General features: G+C 36.4%; 1 protein-coding gene across 2 annotated transcripts in view; it reads left to right on the top strand.

Annotated features, from left to right (window-relative positions):
- lrrtm4l1 (leucine rich repeat transmembrane neuronal 4 like 1) overlaps positions 1–23,883 on the top strand; it is an 88,891-nt gene that overhangs the window by 21,621 nt on the left and 43,387 nt on the right. The window contains exon 1 of one of the 2 annotated variants that reach the window (XM_089126268.1): positions 8,974–8,996. The exons of the other annotated variant lie outside the window; for it this stretch is intronic. Coding sequence (XP_088982394.1) covers positions 8,978–8,996 — 19 coding nt within the window. The 5' untranslated portion in view covers positions 8,974–8,977. Of the gene's footprint in view, positions 1–8,973; positions 8,997–23,883 lie in introns of those variants that run through there. 2 annotated transcript variants of the gene reach the window in all.

Raw genomic sequence — 23,883 nt, 5'->3', positions numbered from 1 at the left:
CGCTTGATAGCATCTGCTCTTTTCTTCCCTAGAAACCATTTATTTTGGATTAAAGCAAGTTGGAGGAAGTGAGGGCGAGCGCAAAACTTTCATGTAGATGTCTCTGATGTAGCTTCAGCGCAGAGAGAAAAACTTATATAAAAACTTCTGCCAAGGTTAAAAAAAAAAAAAATCTACAGAGATTTGCCAATGTCTGTACTGTATATATAAAAATGCAGACATTGGTTTACAGTTTTAGTTGTATATCTATTATTGGTAATATATATATATATATATATATATATATATATATATATATATATATATATAATATATATATATATATATATACTGTGTATATTAAAAAAATATATAAGCAAATTTGTGACCCTGATCATATGACCTCCTTTGTACAAAAGGTCATAAAATTTGTCATGAAAAATGTTTAAATTACAAAATAATTCTTTATAGGAGGGTTTTTTATTTTATTTTTATTTATTTATTTATTTTTTACTGAAGATCAGACTGTTGGATCCTACAGGCAGTGCTTATATTCTGAATTTATAAACATATGAATATATGCAGAAGTTATTGTGGCATTCTTGTATCTTCCCTTGCAAAGATATAGGATTTTGAGACAGAAGTTCAACCAGCGCAAGCAAGAAAATATAACTTCATTTTGAGTTTGCAAGTTTGTCAGGCAAGTATGAGTTTGAGTTTTTAAACTTAAAATAAAGTTTTATAGAGAAGATTAGAGATTTAGCTTGAATGTCAAAAGTTATGCCAGGTCAGTGTAGGTCTATGTAGAAAGGAATGATTAAAATAAAAAAGGAAGATAAAGAATGGAACAGAAATTAGTATTTGTATTGTACAGCACAGGCTTAGGTGTTAAAGCTCCTGGAAGATGAGTGTAATCTCTACCATAAGTATTGGAAATGGGATTTGGTGGGAATGAGAATCTTTTTCTAGGTTTGCACTCCATGATGGTACGCGTGTGTAGTTAGCCTGGGAATGACTGTGAAAAAAAAAAAAAAGACAGAAACTATTGCTGTGCAAAATTATGTTGTATAGTTGGTTAATTATGTAGTACATACTCTTTATTTGAATCATCTAAGGTGGTTTTTTTGTTTGTTTGTTTTTTTCTTTTGTTGTTGTTTTTTTTTTTTTTTTTTTTTTTTCACTTTTAGAGATGCAGACTCTGACCCAACTCAGGGACCTCAAAAAATGTACGCTGTCAAATTTACAAATTACTTAAGTATTACAGCTGGTAATAAAATTAAAAATACAAAACTCATAGGGTAAGATGCTAAAAATGTCATATACAGAAATAAATTTACAGACTTCCATGGTGCAAAAGAACCTGTTGAGGACGCAACTTATTGTGAGCACTCAAAGTTTCTTGTGCACATGCGACTATTTCTTTTTTGCGTGATCACGTGTTGCAAATTTTTATTAATGTAAACCATGATAACTTATTCCCCATCTTATGCCATTTTACTATGAAGAAAACATGCTAGGTTTAATGGTTCATATAAAAAAAAAAAAGAATGTCATGGCTGGTAAACATTGATACAGTAAAAAAGTGCTCAATTTTGATTTTGTTAAAGGAATTTGTCTTGTACAAAGCAGAATCCAGCTACGTATACGTTTGTCACTTCCCCTTTTTATATGGCACAATGGTTAGAATAGAATTTAATTTAAATGCTGTTAGAATAGAATTTAATTTCTCTGCCAAATAATTTAATCAGAAAAAGTGCTTAAATACAGGGTGAATTGATCTTGTGAAATGCAAATTTTTGGCACATTTTACTGCACCAATATTTTTTTTAATTGGTCAGACATTTTTTAATGAAAAAATATAAATACACTGACCTAACGAAATCAGGATTCTGAGCAATTTTACTGTACCAATCTTTTTTTGTAACCGCAAACTTAGCACATAGTATGTTGCACAAAGTTGAATGGGCCATCAGCCCATTTCAAGGCATAGTTGAAGGCCAAACTAGGCAAACTAGGCAAAAAAAAAAAAAAATAGATTTGCATAACCGTAATTTTTCATAGCTACTAATGTATGTGAGAGTTGTTATTTCTGCAAATGTGACATTAGGGACTGTGTAAATGCATGTTTTGCAGTGTTTTTTTTTTTTTTTTTTTTTTTAAACATCAACTCAAAGTTCAGTCATTATCAGAATAGACCTGCTGGAAAAACCCATGTTGTTCCATTTGTGCAATGTCTCTCCTGTTGGCAGGTCAGGTTACTCCCACCTCAAAATATATATGCATGTTTGTATGTAAGAAAAAAAATATTTTACTAATCAGAATTTTGGCCTTGCGGACGATTTTTAATTTTGGTCTTGCGTACAATATATGATTTAAGCATAAATTCAACGAAATGCAAGGAGGTTTATTAAGTTTAAAATAATAAAACAGGATAAACAAGAATTAAATAAAGGAATTAAATAAAGAATTAAATAAAGGATAAATAAAATAAAACAATTGGTAAAAAAAGGGAGAAGAATACACCATAAAGATAATATATCATTAGTCTTATTTTCTTACAAAAGTTTGCTTGAGTAAAGTTTTGGTTTATGAATATTTTGATATTTTTATGGTACCAATTTATTTCGCTGGTCCACTTTAGATATTATATAAGGAACTATGCAACTACATGTCAACTTCTACGAACCCTAGCTATAAACTAACAGTTTACAAATACTGTGCTCTAATGAGAGTAAATGAACATATCTGCAAAGTTACTTACAGGTAGTAGAATGAATGTCTAAAGTTGACCATCAAAATAGTTTAACTGATTGGTAAACAAAGCAAAAATACTCCAATAAAATGGCAAGATCTTGAACAACTTAATACAAATTTTATCTTTCATTAACATTTTTATTGGCACGCTGCTCAGATTTGTTAATGCATTGAATGTTGAATTATGCAGAATGAAATGGCCCAAACAAGCATGTCTCAGGTTAATGGTAATTAAATTTGATGATGAGTTGTTCCTTTAAAACAAATTGTTTTCGACTAGTTGTCTCTTACTCCCAGAACGTAATTAAACATGCTAAAAAGGACAGGAGAGACTGTGTGAAATAGAGCATGTCTTTGCACTATAGCTAATGTGACGCATTGCATTGTGAGTCATTGGAAGTCGACACAGACAGGCGAAACATACTCTAATTATCTAAGACAAAAGTTTTACAGCTTGTGCCACCTAATGTTGCTGTCTTTCTTGCAAACTCTTCAGATTTTATGTTGGAGATGACGTTTTGCTGTGGTGCAAATTGATGAACTATAAAAACTATATATATATATATATATATATATATGCATTTTTTTCAGTGGTGGCAAGTAACAAAGTAAAAATACTTCATTATTTTACTTAAGTATTTTTTTAGGGGATCTGAGTATATTTTATTTGCATCTTTCACTCTTACTCCACTACAATATTAAAGACATAGTTCACTTTGAAATTATTTTTTGGTATGTTTTAGCTTACCTCAAAGGCATCCAAGATGTAGCTAGGTGTCTTTGTTTCCACAGTAGTTTCAATTTTGATATTTTTAGGTCAAGCTGTTTGTGTCTATTAGTTATATAATGGTGGTCTATGGTCACCACCTCAAAAAGCATGCACAGAGAAGTCCAAATTAAACATGATTTAATGACTCGTAAATGTAAGTACACATTGATGGCCTGAGACACGAAACGAGCGGTTTGTGTGAGAAAACGAACAGTATTTATATTGTTTTTACCTCTTTTAACCACAGCCACAAAGTGCCTGTGCCTTCAGATCACTTGGACGTGGCTGTGGTTACAAGAGGTAAAAACGATATAAATACTGTTCGTTTTCTCACACAAACTGCTCGTTTCGTGTCTTAGACAGCGGTAACGGATAATGCCGCTTCCAACCTGTAGGGGGACTGCAGAGGAAAAGTTCTTTAGTGTTGCTGTTACAATTGTTAGCCAAGTCATTTCATATAAAAAAAAAAATGTCTTGTAAACAACTAGCTAACAAATTCTTAATTGCATCATTTGTTCAAACAAAACATTGCAGATCGCTGCGGCAAAACAACTGATCTGCTTAATTATTCATATTTACAGATAATTTGAATATTTGCTTTTTACTTTTGGTACTTAGTAGGCCTACGTTTTAAATCGGATACTTTTGTACTTTTACTGAAGGGATGTTTGAATGGAGGACTTTCTATTTTTACTGAAGTAATTTTTTTACTTTTAACTCTCGAGTACTTTTACAACCCCTGATTTTTTTTTCTACTCCTATAGAAGTATGAAATTGAGGATTGCACAATAATGGCGAGACTCTCAGGAATTTTATGTCATTAAGCATAGAGTGTCATACCCTTGAAATATTTTTTTCTATAGACCTACATGCTTTACTTTCAAAATATTATTCTCATTTTAACACACAACCCAATTGTCTTTGCTTTCTGGAGGTGAAGTGACTTCATTGTTAATCACTCCCTAGGAGAACAGTACAATAATTCAATTTTCTCAAAAGAAAGAAAATGAGGTTTAGCTCTCTGGGTATTTGCTTGCAACCATTTAGGCCTCTCTTTGTATTAATTAGCACTGGCTAGAAATAAATCCCACCGAGATGATAAAACAATCTTTTCTTTGGTTAAAAAAACAACAACAATTCATTAGAGGTGAAGGCATCCCCGTCGGAAATCTCAGATAACACTCTTCCACAGCATGTGGTTACTGATGAAAACATGGAATCCCGTCGCCTCCAAGTGCTGACAAATTGGATTTCCATAATTGTCAAGGACAAATGTGTATTGTAAGACTTACAATATATCATAGAAATAGAGTAGACAAAAATCACAACAGACGGATGACCAATCAGACCTGAGTAGACCAATCACAGCAGATTAGGCCATCTGACCAATCAGTCATCTCATGGAAAGGGGTTTAGAGAGACTGAATCTTCAAACAAACTGTCAAAATTAGGTAATGTGCAATGTGTATTATGAGAAAATTAAAGTGATATATATATATATACATGCACCTTTGATACATGGAAATTGACCTCAAAACAAACTTAGGCACCTTTAAAATAACATATAGGGACAAACGTCGCTACAAATCAAAGTGGAAACACCGGAGGGATGGAGAGATCATCTTCCTCTGTGCGCGAGCGTTCTCACTCTCAAGCGTGCGCGCTCACATAAGAACAGCACGCATTCAATAACATACACCATAGAAGAATTCATCTTAAAGGCATATCATATTTTTTATTTTTTTTATTTTTTGTAGTAATGCTATAGAAACCATTTTTGGTTCCCTAAGAACCTTTCAGTGATCAGTTATTTTTTCTTGGTGTAAAATAATACTTTAGTATTATAAAGGACCTTTTTTCGAAAGTTCATTTTTCACAATTAAAAGCTTTCATGGATTTTTATGGTTTATGGAACCATCCATGAAAAAACTGTTTCAGAGTGCGGTTAAAACTGCGGGATACAGGTCAGTGGAGTTAAACTTATTTAACTTGAGCACCACATAATTTAGAATGGCATCTCAAGCACAAGGCACTGCAAAAAATGTGAGCGCAATGTTAAAACACGTCAAAATAATGAAAAAGCAGCACAGTAGACTGCAAAAACTCGCTTTGTGTGAACGGCCCCTTATGATATTTCTATGGAGCTTTGGAGCTTGACATTTCCCTTTTGCTATATGGAAAAGAACAGCATGAACATTTCTTTAAAGCATCTCCTTTTGTGTTCCATGATGTCTTTTACAGTAGGCTTGGAACAACATGAGTTGAGTAAATGATGACATTTTTGGGATTAAAATCTTCTTTAAATGTTTATTCAAAGCATTTCTTTTGTCTGCATTTATTCTCAAAGTATTCATTTTCTTTTGATTTGCCTCATTTTTCAGTGCCAGCTTTTGTGACTGCATGAAATTACAGCTCATTGTGCTGTTGTTCTTAAAATACAAGACATGCTATCTTCATGAGTATAAAACGATTACCAGGCCAAATTACAATTCTCAAGCACAAACACACCAGCCTGGTCTCATTGTTAATACGTAGCTATTTTACGTTTTTGCAAAGATAGAAAACGTACTTTTTAGTACGTTTGGATAGATGCTGAAACGTATAATATAGACGTATCTGCAACATTTAAACGTAACATTATTACGTTTTTACAGCTACAAAACGTAAACTATTTACGTATATTCTATATCATAAAGATATCTGGATAATTTCCCTTTTTACTATTTTATAGATAATGTAAGATCCCGTAACCCTAATCCCAAACCTAAACATACCCATTTTATACTTAATATAAAAAAGGATAAAACGTAACAGACAGGTGTTGGGAAAGGGCAGTTTTATTAACAATATAGCATTAAAATATATTTTGAGCCACCTACTCCTACCCCTAAACCTACCATAACAATTCCTTAAAACTACGTAAAAAACTACAATTATGAAGAAAAACATAACTAACAGACAAGTATAATCACAATAATTTATTTATTGCGAAAATGTCAAAACCGATACCAAAAGCCGTTCACATGATGAAGCGTTGCAGTCGCAGTCCTCTCTGGCAGTATTGCAATAGTTTTGTATGAAGTACAGAGCAGAAATTAAATTACTAATGAAAATGTTAATCCGGCTTCGGTTGGTTCGCGCTTCTCCATTTCAAAATTCAAATGAACTAAACTAACCAACCGTCTACAGTCCTTCATGTCGCAAACTGTGACGAAGCAGGGAAGAGCCAATGAACGTTTGATATCGCTGCCGTAAAAGATGACGTATGGGTGCAATATTTGAATTTGAATTCATCACCAGCGCGGGGTTTGACTTGTAACGTTATGGTCGCTGCTGAGAATGGAGATCATGACTGGATAAGAGGCTGAAATCGCTGAATTAGGAGTTGTTTCTTGCAAACAACTATGGATTCTAAAGATTTGGATTACATCAAACTATTAAAATTGATGTCTTTTGTGAATTTTTGTTGTGTTTTATAGGAGAAAACGCTTTATGTGTCTCAAGGTAAATAAACTATTACAAAATGGTTGAACGAGTAACGTTAAAGAATGTATTTTTTAAGGTTTTATAGTGTATTGTTTAACACCATGCAGGCGAAACGAGCAAAATGTTAATATTTATGAGTATTATATCAATAATGTGACTGAAAACTTCATTAATAAGACAGTGGGATGCAATAGAGTCAAAACATAATGCTACGATATTAATATGCATAAATTGTGATACGTGTACGTCGGTGGATTTGTTCATACGTAAATAAATTACGTTTTTGTGCTGTCAATACGTAAATATTTTACGTTTTAGTACTGTAAATACGTCAGTATTATACGTTTCTGCGCATATAAAACGTAATTATATATACGTATGATAGAACGACACTTTACGTACATATACATACGTATTCTCATGAGATCACGTTGAACACACGCACACAAATAACATCTTGCATCCATAGTTATTGGATCTTGTGGGTTCTCAATCAACTATGATGAGAGGGTGATAGTCAGAAAACAAAGGCTTTTGCATCATGCAGAGCATTATTTAGAAGTATACAAGCTGGTGTTATTTTTTATCATCTCTGTCCCTGTGTGAACTGGACATGATCCAGTAACAATTGATAGCATCTTGCAGCTCTTATTCACACTGAGAGCGAATATTGGCAGTGAACATGACAATGGATACCCAAAAACCTTTTCTTGGGCGAAAAAGAAAATGAAATAACAAGGATTGCATGAACCTATTTCATGGAATAATGACAGTAAAAGAGAGAAAAAAAAAACATTTGATATTTTTAGAGTAGCCTATACACAGGTAAAGTCCAACTACAGTATGTGTGTACTATGCTGATGGAAATTTCCATCATGCGACGCATGTGATACAAACACTTAAAAATTGAAGTACGACTCCGAATAGTGAATATGCCTTTAATGCAGGTCATATGTTTCCCCCTCACCTTTTTGAAGAGCACATTTATTCACTTTTATGAATTTAAAAGAATCGACGTTTCCTGCAAATATGCTTAAGCTAGCAAGATGAGTGATAAAAGAACATGTTGAGCATAGCATAATGCGAGAAAGGACAGCGAGTCATTTATCAAATAATCAGACATGTCAAGAAGCATGCATAGAAAAGAATTTTTTTTTTTTTTTTAAATGGTCAGCCGAACAAACCTTTTTTTTTTTTTTTTTTTTGGTGCAGGGATTGCAGACAGTATTATTGATTAGTTATTGCATGTGCCTGTGCTATTCCTCTACTTTTACAACTGAGTGAGTCAAGCTTTAAAATTATGAAATGTATCATGTATATGCTTGCCAGTTAATATACTACAACCCTTTCATCCTTGTCCGTTTTGATTAATTTCCCTCATCATTCATTATTCTTTCACCAGGCCTTTGTGTTTTGTGCCTGGCATGAAAACAATATTCTAAAACAAAACCTCTCTCTAGTATAAAGACTCGCATTCAAAAAATAACACAATAAACCTGCCACGTGAGAGTGATTCGGTACAGCTTTGCATTTCTCTCAGAATAGAATAACAGGGTCAGGAATCATCATGGGGCCGTGAGTTTAGTCTTGGACAGCTGTGCTGAAACATGTCCTGAAACTATCCTGAGGGTCTGAAGTTGTTATTTTTACAACTACGAGGGGAAAAAAAGATTTAATTGAGGCAGTCTTTGAGTATTTTTATTTTTTTTTTTACCAGAAGTTTGTTTGCTGGTATTATTTTCTTTTCAGGTTTGGGAAATATATCTATGATTTTCAAATGTAGCATCTGGATGTTACATGTGTTCCCTGTTCTTTGTGTATTTGGTTCAGTCCTGTTTCCATTTTCCCGCTGCTCATTACTGTTTATTTAATTCACCTGTTACCTGTCATTATCAGTTCATTTGCCCCAGGTGTGCCTTGTTTCCCAATCTGTTCTATGTGTATTTAAACCCTGTGTTCTCCCTCATTCCTGCTGGTTATCATTTGTGTATGGTGCTGTCTGTGTATGGTAAGTGTTAAGAGTTTTGTCATTCAAGACCATTTCTATCATCCTCCTTCGTCTGCATGCTATTTCGACTAGTCAAGTCAAGTCAAGTCACATTTATTTATATAGCGCTTTTCACAATACAGATTGTATCAAAGCAGCTTCACAGTGATAACATGAAAGTAGCACAACACAGATCAACAACATTGCTAAACACTAAATAACCCCAACTGAGCAAGCTCAAAGCAAGCCAAAAGACTACCACAAACTGTAACACTGGGCCAATCAGACACACAAATTATGAATTATTTTTAATGAATAATCCAGCAAACTCACTCTGCCAACAAAGGTTTGTGGAATTTCCCCCAAAACTAACATCACAAATGAAGTCTAACCACTGGCAGAATCTGGTGTCCTGTTACAGGACACATTAAGACTGATAACAAGCTTTATGACCCAAGAGAATTTCCAGAGTGTTGTGACACTCTTAATTCTTGCTGAGAAGTAGAAATGAACCCTTTTAATCCAATATATTCTACTGTATATATACAGAATAACCATATGATAAATGTATTACCATGTATCCACAGTAATTTTCCATCTCATAGTTTTCCTTTTATGTGGTTTGGCTTATGTTTCATTCTCTCGTCTAAACTATTAACTGGTCTAAACATGACTTGCACACTATGGTTAACCAAAATCATATGTGTAGCAAGTTTGGTCTCTATAAACTCGAATCTTCGTCCCCCATTTGTTAATTTACGTTACATTTTGCTAACTTTATATCACATTATATTATGAGAATCTTGAAGATTATTTTCTTAAACATTCAAATGCCCTGTTATAAAACAAATGTTGGGGCTTCGCGGCCTGTGTTTTTGTATTCCATTGCACTAGTTTCCCAGTGTTTTTGTACGTGCTAGAGAGACATGTTTGACTTTTTCAGTGTGCCGTGCATGACATGTCATTTTAAAAACAAGGAGGTCAGGTTAAAATTTTAATTTTTAAAATGCATCTAATTTTTTAAACAAAACAGTGTTCAGTGTGAATGGAACGAATGAACAGACCCTATTCTTGTTTTTCTTCCTTTTTAAATGTCCAATCTTCATACACACTATCTTCAGAGTGATGCTATACATTAGCCTGATTGGGTTTTTTGTACTTAATGGCTCGGGTCTTGTCATGTGAGACTGTCTGTTGTGACTGATCAGTCCTGGAACCAGACCACATCTGATGAGCCAACACTCCTACACTTCTCCATTGGAGAATTTCCAAGCTGCCCATCATTTGAATGCCAGCCAAGTTTCTGAACGGGCCCCAAGTCAAATAAACAGCAAAAGCTATCTATACTGGAGATCAATCCAGATTACTTCAATTTGATAAATGCCCTAAAGGTTATCAACACATTCTATAAATCAAGCGTATATGATGACATAAACTTCAGAGTTTTCTGCAAACAGGAAAACAGCCAGAGGAAATCTAAGACGCTTTAGGGGGAAAACAAAAGGGGGGTCATCTAGTTTAATTTCTACTTCTGTTTTATGAAAACCATGACCTACCAACTATAATCTTTTTATAACAGAGTAGTATGCCATGGTTTATCTGGTTTGCATGGTGTTGGCAATCAGTAGATGCCATTGTCAAGTACAAGAAGATACAGATTTTTTATTTATTTTAATGAAAAAGTTAGTATTTCAGCATAGAATTTGCAAGTTAACTTCTTAGCGTACTGTCGTAGCTTTAGCCTGCTAGCATAGTCTATACCCACAAATGTTCAATTAGGACTACGTTTTGATTATTTGCTAAAGGGGGATAGCATTTCTGCACTGTAATTATTTTTTACATTAAAAGTTTATCTATGGTAAAATCCTGTAAAATCCTGTTAAACAAGTTCTCTTGCTATATACAGTATGATGATTAAACTGTAAGAGATCAAATAGGATTTTAAGTAAATTTACAGGAATATACCCTTAAATGTATAGACTGCTGAAGTAAAAACAAACAGTCATTTTATATTTTACTGTGCAAACTGTAAACTAAACAGTGGCTTGTGGGGCTCCTCCTTGTGCAGTGCATAGACACTTTTTACAAATAAGGACCCTTATGTCACAAAGCTAAGTGTAAAATGGGGTTTCATTGCTTTCTGCTTTCGTGTCCGGTTGGTAATCCTCCCCTGTTTTGGAAGTAGTTTATTTGAAAAATCCCAAGCCTAATTATTATTAATAATAAATATACCCTGTCCTCCTTTTGTCTTTATTTTTGGACTGCAAAATGGCCATAGAGGCTGTATGAATTAAACATGTAATCACTTTTAAAACAAAGCCTCTCTCAACTGCTAACATACTAAATCTTGCAGGAAGCACAGCACAATCGCGATACATGCAGCCGAGATGTAGTTCCACCCTGAAAGGCTGATACAGGGAACCCTCCTCCAGGCTAGTGTAGACTCAGATTCTGTCCCCAATCCATCAGAGGAAGGCAAGGAAGAGAATCGGCTCTGGCTTTGCCGTCGTTCCCTCATCATGCAGTGGCCAAAAATACAACTGGTGTGAACCAGAAATATATGAGTGAAGGGGCTCACATAGTCATGCTGGGAGAAAAGCAGTGGGCTATAAGACACACACACACACACACACACAAGCACACATGGATCTGTTCCTCCTCCACATCTTCCATATCCTCCACCACCGCCTGAACAGGCTTAGCAATGGTAAAACGAGCACTGCCCACAAAAATCTACCGTGGAAAAAAGAGAGAGACAGCAGATATATTAAGTATAGAATTGGAACAGATGACTTTGATGTTTTTTGGGATTTTGTGACATTCATGAGCAGCTCTGTCCTCATTTTAATGGCAATATAATTACATCGTTCAAGAATCCGCATACATTGACTCTTGCACAATGAGCTTGATTGGTCGTAGGCTTTAGCATAAGCTTAGAGTCATGGCACAGCTGGGGAATGCGGTCAAAAAGCCCCTTGCGCTCAAGATCTCTCCATTAGATGTGAGGTTTTCCCTGCTCATTTCCTTCATCACTCTCTCACTTTGGCTTCATCACAAGCAAGGGATTACATCTTGCCTATTTTTAGCAGATTTTCACCTTCCTACACTGGACTCTCACGGAAGGTTATAAAACATTGTGCTAAGATATTGAGTGGGAAAAACTATGAGGGGATTTTCTTGTTTCACAACTGTGGGGTTTTGAAGGTCTGAAAACATCTACTAGATAACATGGGAAAGTGTCAGTACTGTCGAGTGAGCACTCTTGTGCTCAATGGGCTATATGCACGCATAAGTTCCGCATTTGACGCAAGGATGCTCGTCCATTTCCGGTTGTGTAGATTAAAGCGGAGGAAAACCGGAGAAAACGGGATTATGGCAGAGTCTTCAATATTTACTGACCTCCCGTCTTTGAAACGAAACGTACACACGTTTAGATGTAATTTTATATATAGTTAGGGTTATATATAATTTTATATATAGTTGTCTGTTTTATCTGTTTTTGTGACTAATGTTTCATTAGTATAACCATGGAGTATAAAATTCAATATAAATTCTCGCTATTGCATTGGACTCTATGATCGGCGGAAGTTATCGAGCATCCTTACACCTTCACCGGAAATAACGCCGTGCATAGAGCCCATACTGCTTGTGGCCTTCCTCCCTGCGGGGTTCGGAAAAAGTTTGATTTTCCAGCTCGCTCCGCTACTCGTGAATGAGTTAGCTAAGGTGAACGATAGGGATGCAAAGCCGATAGTTGTATTTGTCTTTTTAATGATTAGACCCAGCTTCGACAGGTGAATGAATACAAATTTCAAATATAAATTTCGAATTAATAATTGTTCCTAGATGAACAAAACCTGCAGCTCTCATTGACAGACATCTTATTGTAAACATAATCCTCTGATCATTCGGACTTCTTGTTTCCGACTGGTTTCGGCGCATGATCCTCTGATCATTCAGACTTCTTGTTTCCGACTGGTTTCGGCGCATGACAAACGTCACGACCACACGTTAGCTGATCTTGAGTGACTCTGGGCAAATCCAATAGTTTTGAACTTTAACAGATAACCAGCCTACAAGGAAGTAAACGTTTCTCAATCAAGGGGGTAATCCATCGACCGGAAGTTGAAGCGGGCCGGGTGCCGACATCTTGTAGCAGAACTTCACTTGAGTTAGCATTTCCGTTGACTCCCTTTCATTTTGGCATCACTTTGACAGCGAATAACTTTACATTTGAGGTGTTTGAAGAGCCCATTTGTCCATTATTTATTTCTAAAGAAACATGACAATGTATAAAATGCTCCATTATGTCATGGCTCCGTAGAAGCAGATTTTTGTAAAAGTAGGCTAACGATTGCATCATAACTACATGACTCTCTGTCGCATCAGAAGAGAGATTACCGTATGGACAGGAGGAGAAGCTTGCGGGCAATCGGGGAAACGTGGAGGCAAAATGATAAAATGATTCATCAGAATTCCTAGCAAAAGTTTCTCCTGTTCCTAGCTCATGGACAGCTCCTACTCCAACACAGTCTCATGAAAATGCGTATCTATACCACGAATGTCATTTCTCGTGGCATTTATACGGCAAAAATGTTTTTTAAAAATGTAATTTAAAAAGATGTAACCCAATGACTGGGTTTGTCCATATTTGACCCATAGTTGGGTTAAAACAACCCAGCAATTTTTAGAGTGCATCTACATCGTAAAGCTCTGTTTGGGTCGGTTTGAGTCTGCGCGTCAGGAACGGAAGTCCTAAAAAATCGCTAAAAATGGCCTTCACTTGTCTCAATTGAGTTCCAATGAGATGGCTCTCCACTTCTTATACTGTCTATGTTCTCAATGGAGAGAGGTCAGACTCTCTGTACAAATTAAATGTACGAGAGTCTGGTTGGACCAGGCTACTCACAGACGACAACATTGTCAAAATAATTCCCGTTCCAACGGATCTGATTAATGACTAAATATGCTGTATTATTCATGCCAGACCTCTATTTGGCGATGTCACTTTGTAAAGAAACACTACATGCCTTTAGACTGAACATGCGCATGAAGTCATCATTTTTTTCCCCTCAAAAATTCACGACAATAACGGTATTGTTTTTTAAAAAAAACTTGCCATTTGAAACCCGTATTCAAAACTCCTTTTCTAGCCCTCAAAACGTTAAAGTTGTATACTTTCAGTTGAAAAGTGTCACGGTTTTGAAACCGATTTTGGAACAACTTGAGGGTGAGTAAATGTTGACCGAATTTAAATGTTTGGGTGAACTTTCCCTTTAATGTTTTAGTAACCTGTGCTCTGTATTCATCAAAAAAAAAAAAAAAAGATAACAAGATTATTACTCTACAAGGCATAAACTGTGCAATTGGCAAAACGATTTCTTTCACACCTCCAAACGCAGAGCACATGAAAATCACATCAAAGGCCAATTATTACAGTACAATTCTGTAATAAGTGCAAAGATAAAGCGTGTGATCCTCCATCTGTTTCCTCTTTGCGGTACAAAATAGAAATAAGCACAACATAACAACTTATGTCGCAAAAGCTGAGGAGAGAGCGTTTTTTTTTTATCTCGCTTTTTTTAGTTGTCCTTAGTTGTAGTTGTTGTTGTGCTTTGTTGTTTTGCAAGTTCTTTTTTTCACTTTATCAATTATTAATATCTAAAAATGTAATTGTTGTATTTAATGTAAAACACAGCTTTAACCTTGTAGCAATCCATCCGAGTGGAAGCTTCAATTAAAAAACTTAAGCAGCATCCAGGCTGATAAACAGCAAGGATTTGCCATGTAACCTCATTAGCATTTAAAAGGCATTTTTAATAAAGTCTTAAATGCTCTTTTAACACCGTAAATAAAGCCCAGGGACAACCTTTATTTTATGTAGGCTTTGTAGTTTGTACATATTAAACTAACTGTAACACACATTATAAGACCAAATGTTGTTGTTTCTAAACTGAAAGTTTTCATAGTTTAACTTTTTGAACTCATTTTGATGCAAACACACCGAACTTGAAATTCTGTGCATATTTTGGCCGTTTGAAAAACACCTCATAATTATAGAGATATCTGTCAGATGATGTGGTTTAAATAATAAATATCTAAAATAAGGAGACACTGTAAAGCAGTGCAAGGAAATGTCCTTATCATTCCGCGGCTACAGAGAGGAATTCGACATTTACTTTAGTTGTGAAATTACACATGCTATTTGGTAAACTTGGGATATCTCCAAATACTCACAATTATATAATACGAGCAGCTATTGAAAGACATTACTAAAAATGTTCAGTATTGTTATTTGAGCACAGCTACTTTAAAATAGTGTAGCTTTTCCTGTCGCAAGCTAATTTTGCTAATGAGTAGCAATCTATCCGTGTTTTTTGAGATTAACTTATAGTTATAGCTTCATAATCAGTTTTACTTCAAATATCAGGAAACAATTAAATGTAATACACATTAATAATTGTCGCTAGGGATTTAATTTAGAAAGTGTTTCATTTGCCTTGCATCATCATAGCGGCATGTCTGCAAGCCCGTGAAATATTAATAGGCAAAAGAGAAAGCTAAACATGGTTTTTGAAGAATATACTGTACATCAAAGTATGTATTGTCGCAAAATTGCATTGAATTATTTATGAGGGTCTGTTTAAAGTACAAGTCAGTCAAGAAGGATTATTTTTAAAACTTTTGAGATGGATCAATCATCCTACTATGATCAAACATGGCATGATCCGTGTCATTACAGCAAGATATTTCCAATTGGCCTAATTTTCACTGTGCTAAAAACATTTTCATCTTTTTATCTGGCCACTAGTTAGCTAGTAATGTATGGTCATTAACTGATCTAAGAGTCATACTCGCATAGATCATCCTCATATTAAAATTAATCAGTTAATTTGGTTCACTTGAGTCCTTATCCAGAAATCCCTTATTTGTTTTGCAGTTTGACATGTTTTCCATTTAGATATTATGGTGACACTTTACAATACGGTTGCAGTGAACAAATAATGAACTGTTGTTCTATAGCATTTATTAATATTTGTTAATGTTAATTTCAACACTTACTAACAAATTATTAAAATGTTGTATTTGTTAACAATATAATGCACTTTGAATTAACCCGAACAAACAATGAACAGCTGTATTTTTTTAACTGACGTCAACAAAGATGTACAAATACACTAACAAATATATTGCTCATTGGGTAGTTCATGTTAGTTACATTAACATTAACACAGTCGAGAGTCTTCTTTTTCTAATTTCATTAGATGTGTTATGTCCTAATTCCAGCCTGTGTTCCCCTGGTCTTGTGTGGACTTTTATGTTATTTCCTGTTCTGCACCATGTTTTGTAGTCCTTTGTAGTTTTTTTAGTTGATTAGCTCTGTGATCATCCCCAAGTGTGTCTTGTTTGCCTTTTACCCCTCTAGTATTTAGTTTTTTCTTGTGTTCCCTGTTCCCTGTTTCCATACCTCCGCACACCCTGCTGCGCTCTCCTGCTTTCACGCCATGTCATAAACGTAATCACGAGATGGCAACTCAGGACATTATACTATATACGGCAAAATTAATCTGCAGCAGTCAGGTGGTACAAGAGCTCTGTAAGTTTTTTTATGTTCATTATTATTGTAATGTTATGTGCTTTGAGACATGAGGTAGTTTAACGCCATCTATCGTGATGCTTTGCAGACTCTGCTGTGTGTGTTCATGTGTTTTGAAGGAGGTGTGACTTTGGAAACTTTGTAGGTGGGATCTCATGCTTTCAAAGCTAGCTTGCTATTGTTAGCCTCTTCGAAATTGCTTACCTTGCCTATAAAATAGCCTTATATTTAACTCATGTTGATTTGAAGCTTGTAGCTGCTTTTCTAAAAGAGAAGCTTCAGCTTTCAACTGTGGTTGTTTCCCCAACAGTGGAAAATTACAGTAAAGAAATATGATTTAGCAAACAAAAGTCAAGTCAAGTTTATTTATGTTTTGTTTATAAGTTTCAAAGCAGCTTTACAGTGATAATGATTCAATGAGGCAAACAGAGTAAATTTCGGCCGAACAGCAGCTCTATAAGAAAATAGTGTCATTGTTCAACTGAAGATTTTTCGGCGTTGCATCAATCCCGTTGTAAAGGTCTTCAAGTTATATGTTCTCATTAACCATAATATTTTATTTTACGATATGTTGCTTACTATTATTTTGTTTTTACTTTATGCTGTTGACTGTTGTATGCTGAAAATGTGCAAGAGTTCATTGTTCATTGGGACTTTTATTTTGACTCAACCTGTGTGTTTCCACGAGATGGATGTTGTGCTGCTCCCTCGTGCACTGACGTTATGCCAGTGCATTGAGATGAAAACCAACAAATAAATAATACTGATTCATTATATTTGGATTATTCTTTAATGGATGGATGACCACAACATATTGTAGACATGATGGATGGAAACGAAAACTTAACAATTACATGAGTTCAACAGTAATGTCATCATCCAGCTCAGTTCAGTTCAGTTCTCATCCATTAGTGTCAGTGCGGTCAAATTAGTAATATTTTTGAATATTCGTGTATACGTGTCCCTAACTAAGCAAGCCAAAAGGTGGCAGTGGCAAAGAGCCCAAACTCCACTGTCTGTGTAGAGGACTTGTCTGGTTCTCGTGGTTTTTGCTGAGGATCCGTGCCGATGGCTGTCGTGTCGACGAGGCCTTCACAGGGGATTGTCTGGTTGATAGGATCTCTGCTGACATTCACTAAGAAAGACAAAACAAGCCTCTTTCAAAGCTCTTGCATTTCCGTTATGACCTCGAGGTCTGGAATAAATTAAGCCTTATGGGGCTACCAACTCCACAAATGAATTTGTATTCTCTCGAACATGCAGCTTCCCAAAAGTGTTTCCTTTTCTTCTTTTTGTGCTGTAGTAAAAACCTATAAAACGCAAATCTCCAAATGACCTTTGAGTTACTCATCTCTAGTTTGTTTTTGTAAAGGAAAATGCAGTGGAGGAATTGAAATTAGTTTACTTGTTTTTTTCATTTGCCAACCACGCAGTCATTTCATCTTGGTACTGAATGAAATCAGCTAGTACATTTTAATAAAGAAAAACAAACACATTTTCTCACTCCTTCCTCCTTTATATGGTCTTGGTCTTGAGGAACTTTAAAGATTGCTCAATACTGTGTGATAATGGTATGACTCCACTGTTCTTTAAGCCAAAGCCAGATAATTTTAATGAGCAGTGGGTTGAATCTATAGCCTGTGGCTGAGTACTAAATGTCAAGTAAGTGCAAGTCAAAATTAATTGATATAGGACCTTAATTGTGCTAACAGCCCAAAGAATGAGACATGGCATAAGAAGGCCATTTTTATTAAAAAATTGATACTGATCTTACAAATTTCTGCTAATTCTCTCTCCCACATTAAAGGGAATGTGAAATTGTGTTTGTTTCCAAGTTCATTTTTTTTGTGGCCAACTTATAGCGATAAGAATGTTCACCTAAGGTCTTATTCATTTCTTATTTATTTCTTGGCCCTTAGAACATGACTTGAATAAAAACAAGATGTTTTGGAGTCTAGATTTCCACCAGAAATCTCTCATAAACACAATGTGTGCTTTACATTCCCAAAGCATTAGCAATGATTTGCAAAACCATTGTTGTTTTCCCATGCACTGAGCCAGAAATCTCCACTTGATTAGCACTTATAGACAACTAGGTTTACTTCGGTCTATATTGTGAAGATTTTTATTTTTATCCAAGTTGTTTGTTATGGGAGCTTTGTTTCCACTATGGAATAAAAAATGGTAATTCTGACTTTTTTTCTCTAGCAATTCCGAGTTTATATCTAGCAACATTCGGCCAAAAAATGTCAGAATTGTGAGATGTAAACCCCCTAAACCCCCCTGACTATCTAACTCGCAATTCTAAAGGTTGCAAGTTTATTATTTTCATTATTTTATACGTTTTTTTTTTTGGTGGATGCACAATCTACTGCCAGATCAGCCTGATCTCATGAAAGTGTGTATCTATAGACCGAATTGTATTTATCATGCAATTAATATGCAAAAAGAGTTTTTACGTGCACATGATATGTAATCCCTGCGTGCATATGATACACACTTTATGCCGTGCTACGCACATACTCCACACCAATAATCTTACCCAAGAAGTTTACAGTGTGTGTCATAAGCACATAACTCTTTTTTTTGTAGATATGCATTTTCATGAGGTAGTGTTGGTCAGATTGACACTACTGCGTGACCACATGCATGCGTTTCATTTCAATGCCCATATAACTGGCACATTACATACATATTCAATACCCACTCTAGGTGTCAGTGCAGAAAACTGGGTTGATGTCAAAACCCATCTCCACACAGATGTCGGATTTGGGTTGAAAATGAAAGTTGGGTTGACATCAGCACTCTAGGTGTCAGTGCCCAGGGTCACCAAATACTCTTAATCCACCACTGCTCAGCATAGGTCTGTCTTTGAAAGTTATTTAAAAGTTATTATTCAAAATGAATTTCCAAGTGGAGAAAATGAATGTGTGAATGAATTTAACCCGGAACTTACAGAACCTGACTGTTGGACTCTATTGTCTCAATGTACTCAATGTACTAATTCAACTGGGGAAGTATAGTGATCTCAATTAGTTACAATTTGTACCTTAGTCATCTGTGGCGTTTTGCCTTAAATAAACTCAAACGGTCATTCGGGAAATGATGGTTGTACCAACATCTTGTGGACATCTTTAAATGTGTGACTAGCCATTATAGATGTGCAACGCCAGGAGAAACCCTTGAGAAAGCCCTGTTAGCTCCCAAATAAACATTGCAGTTGAATCACTGAGCACAGCTGTTGTTGTGCGACTGATCTGTTTCTTAATGACCATGTAATGGATGCAACATGGTTTCAAATAAAAAAAAAGACTTTCTGATTATATTAACGCTGCAGGCTTGTGCAACGTCAGCCGATACCTATCCACCTTAAAGAGTAACTAAACACTTAACCAACTTTTTTTAGTTAATGATCTGCAAGAATGGATCTTTATTAATACCAGTCATTGATTCGAGTAATTTTTTTTGTCATTTGTTTATAAAGTGTTCTATTTCTACAATATATGGTGTAAAAACGTCTTAGTGCTGCCCTCTTCAGGTTGAACGGTGGCTACTGCAGTAGAATTTTCCTATTGGATGTTTGCGGTGGTACGTGACACAGCGGTTGTTGGTGACGTAGGCAAGTTCCATACAAAGAGATGCGTCTCAGGTGAACGCCCCCCTCCGCTGGGCTCTGCCCACTTTTCCAGCATTTTTCAAATATTGCCAGTGGGTGGAGTCAGGCTCTGACCAAGGGTTTAGTTACCCTTTAAAGATAACGTCCTGGTTGTGTATGACGGAGGGACGTAGTTGACGGACGACTGAATGGGAGTGCGTCAGAGAGCAAATATTGTTTGAGTACTATTAATGAGCAAAATGGAATTGGTATGTGTGATGCGCATCACACACTCCGCCCCCGCGGTGCGGGTATTAATATACGAATATCCCTCCTTCAGGGAACATGGGTTGCATATGCAACCAGGATGTTCCCTTTCAGTCGATAATGTCGGACGTAGTCGATGGTCGACTGAATGGGGTTAACCTTTGAAAATGCCACCTCCCAGTGCCTAGACAAAACCCTCCCGATGCATCCATTGCAGGGCTTAGGCCAAGGAAGGACAGGGCTTAGGCCAGGGAAGTCATTGCTGTTCCTACAGGACCACTGGGAAAGCGTTTCCCATACATTGGAAGGAAGGAACGCTGCTGAAGCCACATCCAACCCGGAGGGAGGGAACATGGAGAATCCACATATGAACTGGGCAGATGACCGGGCAGTACGACATATGGAATGTCACTGGGGTTGCTCCAGCCTATGACAGGGGGGAGACTCACCGGACAGTGACGGCAGAGCACAGGTTCACCGAAGGGAGCCGTATCATGGAAGAGAACACATATGGGGTCACCGTAAGCCCCGCTACATATGGACCCAGCCTACCACAGGTTCCACATGGCTTACGAGTAGTAGGCCTAACACCAGACGTTCCACACGTCCGATGTCGAGGGGGTGTGGAGGAACTCAACGGGGTTTGGTTTGAGGGAACTCAACTGGAGTGGAAGGCGCACACTTGAACCGGGCTCATGGTGAAACTGGTTTCAGGAGAAGGGAGCCCATGGAGGCAGCGGTTCAAACTAGGTGTCACCCAGCCCCCAACTCTAGAATCTGTCAGTAAATCATTCTGTCAACACCCACGCGGAGCACACACATTAATTATAGAGGAGCTCTATAATACCCAAGAAGACATGAGCATCTCGGAATTTCACCGAAATGAAGGCAGCCACCATCAGTGGGCCAATTTTTTTTGGAAACAGCCTCTCTGCTGAATCTAACAGATAAGAGCTGGTCTGCGGTCAAGGCTTGCGTTCTGTACACCTCAAACTGCTATGAAGTGGACGGACAGAGAAAGCCAGGCACAATTCGTTGACCGAAAGCAAGCAAGTCTCTACCCTCTAGTAGTGACCGTATGAACAGGAGAACTGTTTTCAAAGATTTTAATTCACTGTCTGCAGTGGCTCAGGGGCAGTCTCTGCAGTTGAACCAGAGATAAGGACCAAGAGTATAAAGAGGGGCGGAAGGACATTTTCCTTAGCTCCCTCAGGAACCTGATGATCAGGAACAGCCTACTCCACCCAACTTGCAGGAAAGAGAGCACTCAAATGATCAAAGCTTTCAGGATCTCCTCATGGAGAGAAGACTCACTCAACAAATAGGATCCTCTTCTAGGGACCAGCATGCTCAAAAGGAATTATATCCTGAATTTTAATTTTTAAAATTAAAAATAGTATGTATTGGCCATTTATTGATATAGTCTAACAAAAATAAAAATAAAAGTCGGCTGGTCAATATCTGACTATCTATTTTTTTTATATCTATTTTAATATCGGTGCATTCAAGTAAAAAGGCAAACATACCAAATGACATCTATTTTTTCAGATGCTGTTCATTTTATAGCTAACACTGAAGCATGCTTTTCACATTTGTTCTACTTCAATCATATCTAAGAGCTCAGCCCTTTTGATGTTGACTGAGCTGCATAAATTCCCACCATGTGGATGGTTTTCAAAGGATGGTTCTGCTGCACGTGTGGAGCTGATTCTGAGTCAGTATCTGAGTGGGTGGACATCATGCAGCCCAGGACGTTGGCCTCTTGCTGAGGAGATGTATAGACGCTGTCAACCGTTTGCCAGTCATCCGTGTTCAAGTTAGTTCATCATTATCCCTTCAAATAGCTTCACTAATGCGAAGCAAAAATGGGGCTCTCCCACACTGCCTGTTATGGCTCAACAGAGGTAAAGCTAGCGGTTCCCGGCACTGCTGGCAAGGGGATTGGGGTCTCGTTGACTAAAAGAAACAAAGAAACTCTACATAACCCATTAAATGAAAACCAGAGAGCTGTGCCTTTGAGATAGAGCGAGCGAGAGACTGCCAGAGTTGTAGAATGAGGTGGAAGAGAGATTTATTTATTATCAGACTTTTCTGCACAACATGGTGTATTACAAAATTAATTATTTAAATTGGAAATGAGGCTCTGAATAGAAGTGAATTGTTTTTTTTTTTTTACAGTTTTTGTTTTAGTCATAGTTTTTTTTATATTTTTTATATTTACTTAATATTTTGTTATGTCATTTAATAATTTCAGCCAAATTTACCTTTAGCTAAATAGCATAGTTGTAGTCAAGGAAAATAACATGTTATGGTGTTGTCACATTAGCAGTAAAATCTATATATTTTTCCATCTACCCACTCAACCACACATTTATTCATCCATGTATCTATCCATCCATCCATACATACATACACTCACTCACTTACTTCCATCCATCCACTCACCCTTTTATCCATCTATTCATTCATCCATGCATTCATCCATCTATACATCTAATTATCCTTACATCCATCCATCCATCCATCCATGCATCCATTTATCCTTACATTCCTCCATCCATGCATCCATTTATCATTATACTCCCCCATCCATGCATCCATTTATCCTTCCATTCACTCATCCATGCATCCATCTACCCGCCCAACCACCATGCATCCAACCAACCACCCAACCAGCCATTTACCCATCCATCCATCCATGCATCTATCTACCCACCCATTTATCCATCCATCTACCCAACCACCTATTTATTCATCCATCCGTCCATCCATAATGAAGGATATATCTGCTGACTTAAAAATTCAATCACCTGCATTCTGACACCTGTAGACCTCACCTGATGACATTCATGCATTTTTAAGTGTGATTTAGGTGCCCAAGTGCTTTTTCCGGCCACTATGTAATCTTAAAAAAATTTATACGAAACAAGCACACATATTAACACAGAGATCCTGGCATGAATCCTGAAAGATTAAATTATGGTATAGGAAAGCAAGAGCCTTGCTGACTTCATCGTGGATCCAGCCCACATGGGTTTCAAATAACTGTCAGTTAATAAAAAGTAAATAATAATGTTATTTTCAAGCAATTTCAATGTTACGGTGATGATGAATCATCAGCTATATCTCATTCAAAAGTGTTAGTATGAAAGGGATGAACGATGCGAATTCAAAGAAAATCTAGTTGCTTAGTCTTTTTAATTTGTCATGTATAGGTGCCAACTTGTAATGAACAGCGAGAAATAATTCAATCAGCAACCACTCAAATTAGCATTCAGACAACTCAGCTGCTGCTATCACTCTCCAACTTTGGATATGGAAGAAAACTTGGAACACTTTATTAAAGGAGCTGTATGCAAAAAAAAAAAAAAAAAAAGAAAAAAAAAAAGAAATTTCAATTTCAATTAATCATATTTTTTTCCTGATATTATTAAACATTTCACTTCACC

This window comes from Pimephales promelas, chromosome 23 (assembly GCF_988280905.1).
Source record: "Pimephales promelas chromosome 23, fPimPro1.hap1.1, whole genome shotgun sequence".
Classification (NCBI taxonomy): Eukaryota; Metazoa; Chordata; class Actinopteri; order Cypriniformes; family Leuciscidae; genus Pimephales; species Pimephales promelas.
Note: the sequence above shows the minus strand (reverse complement) of the source record. Positions and strands in the feature narration are given on the sequence as shown.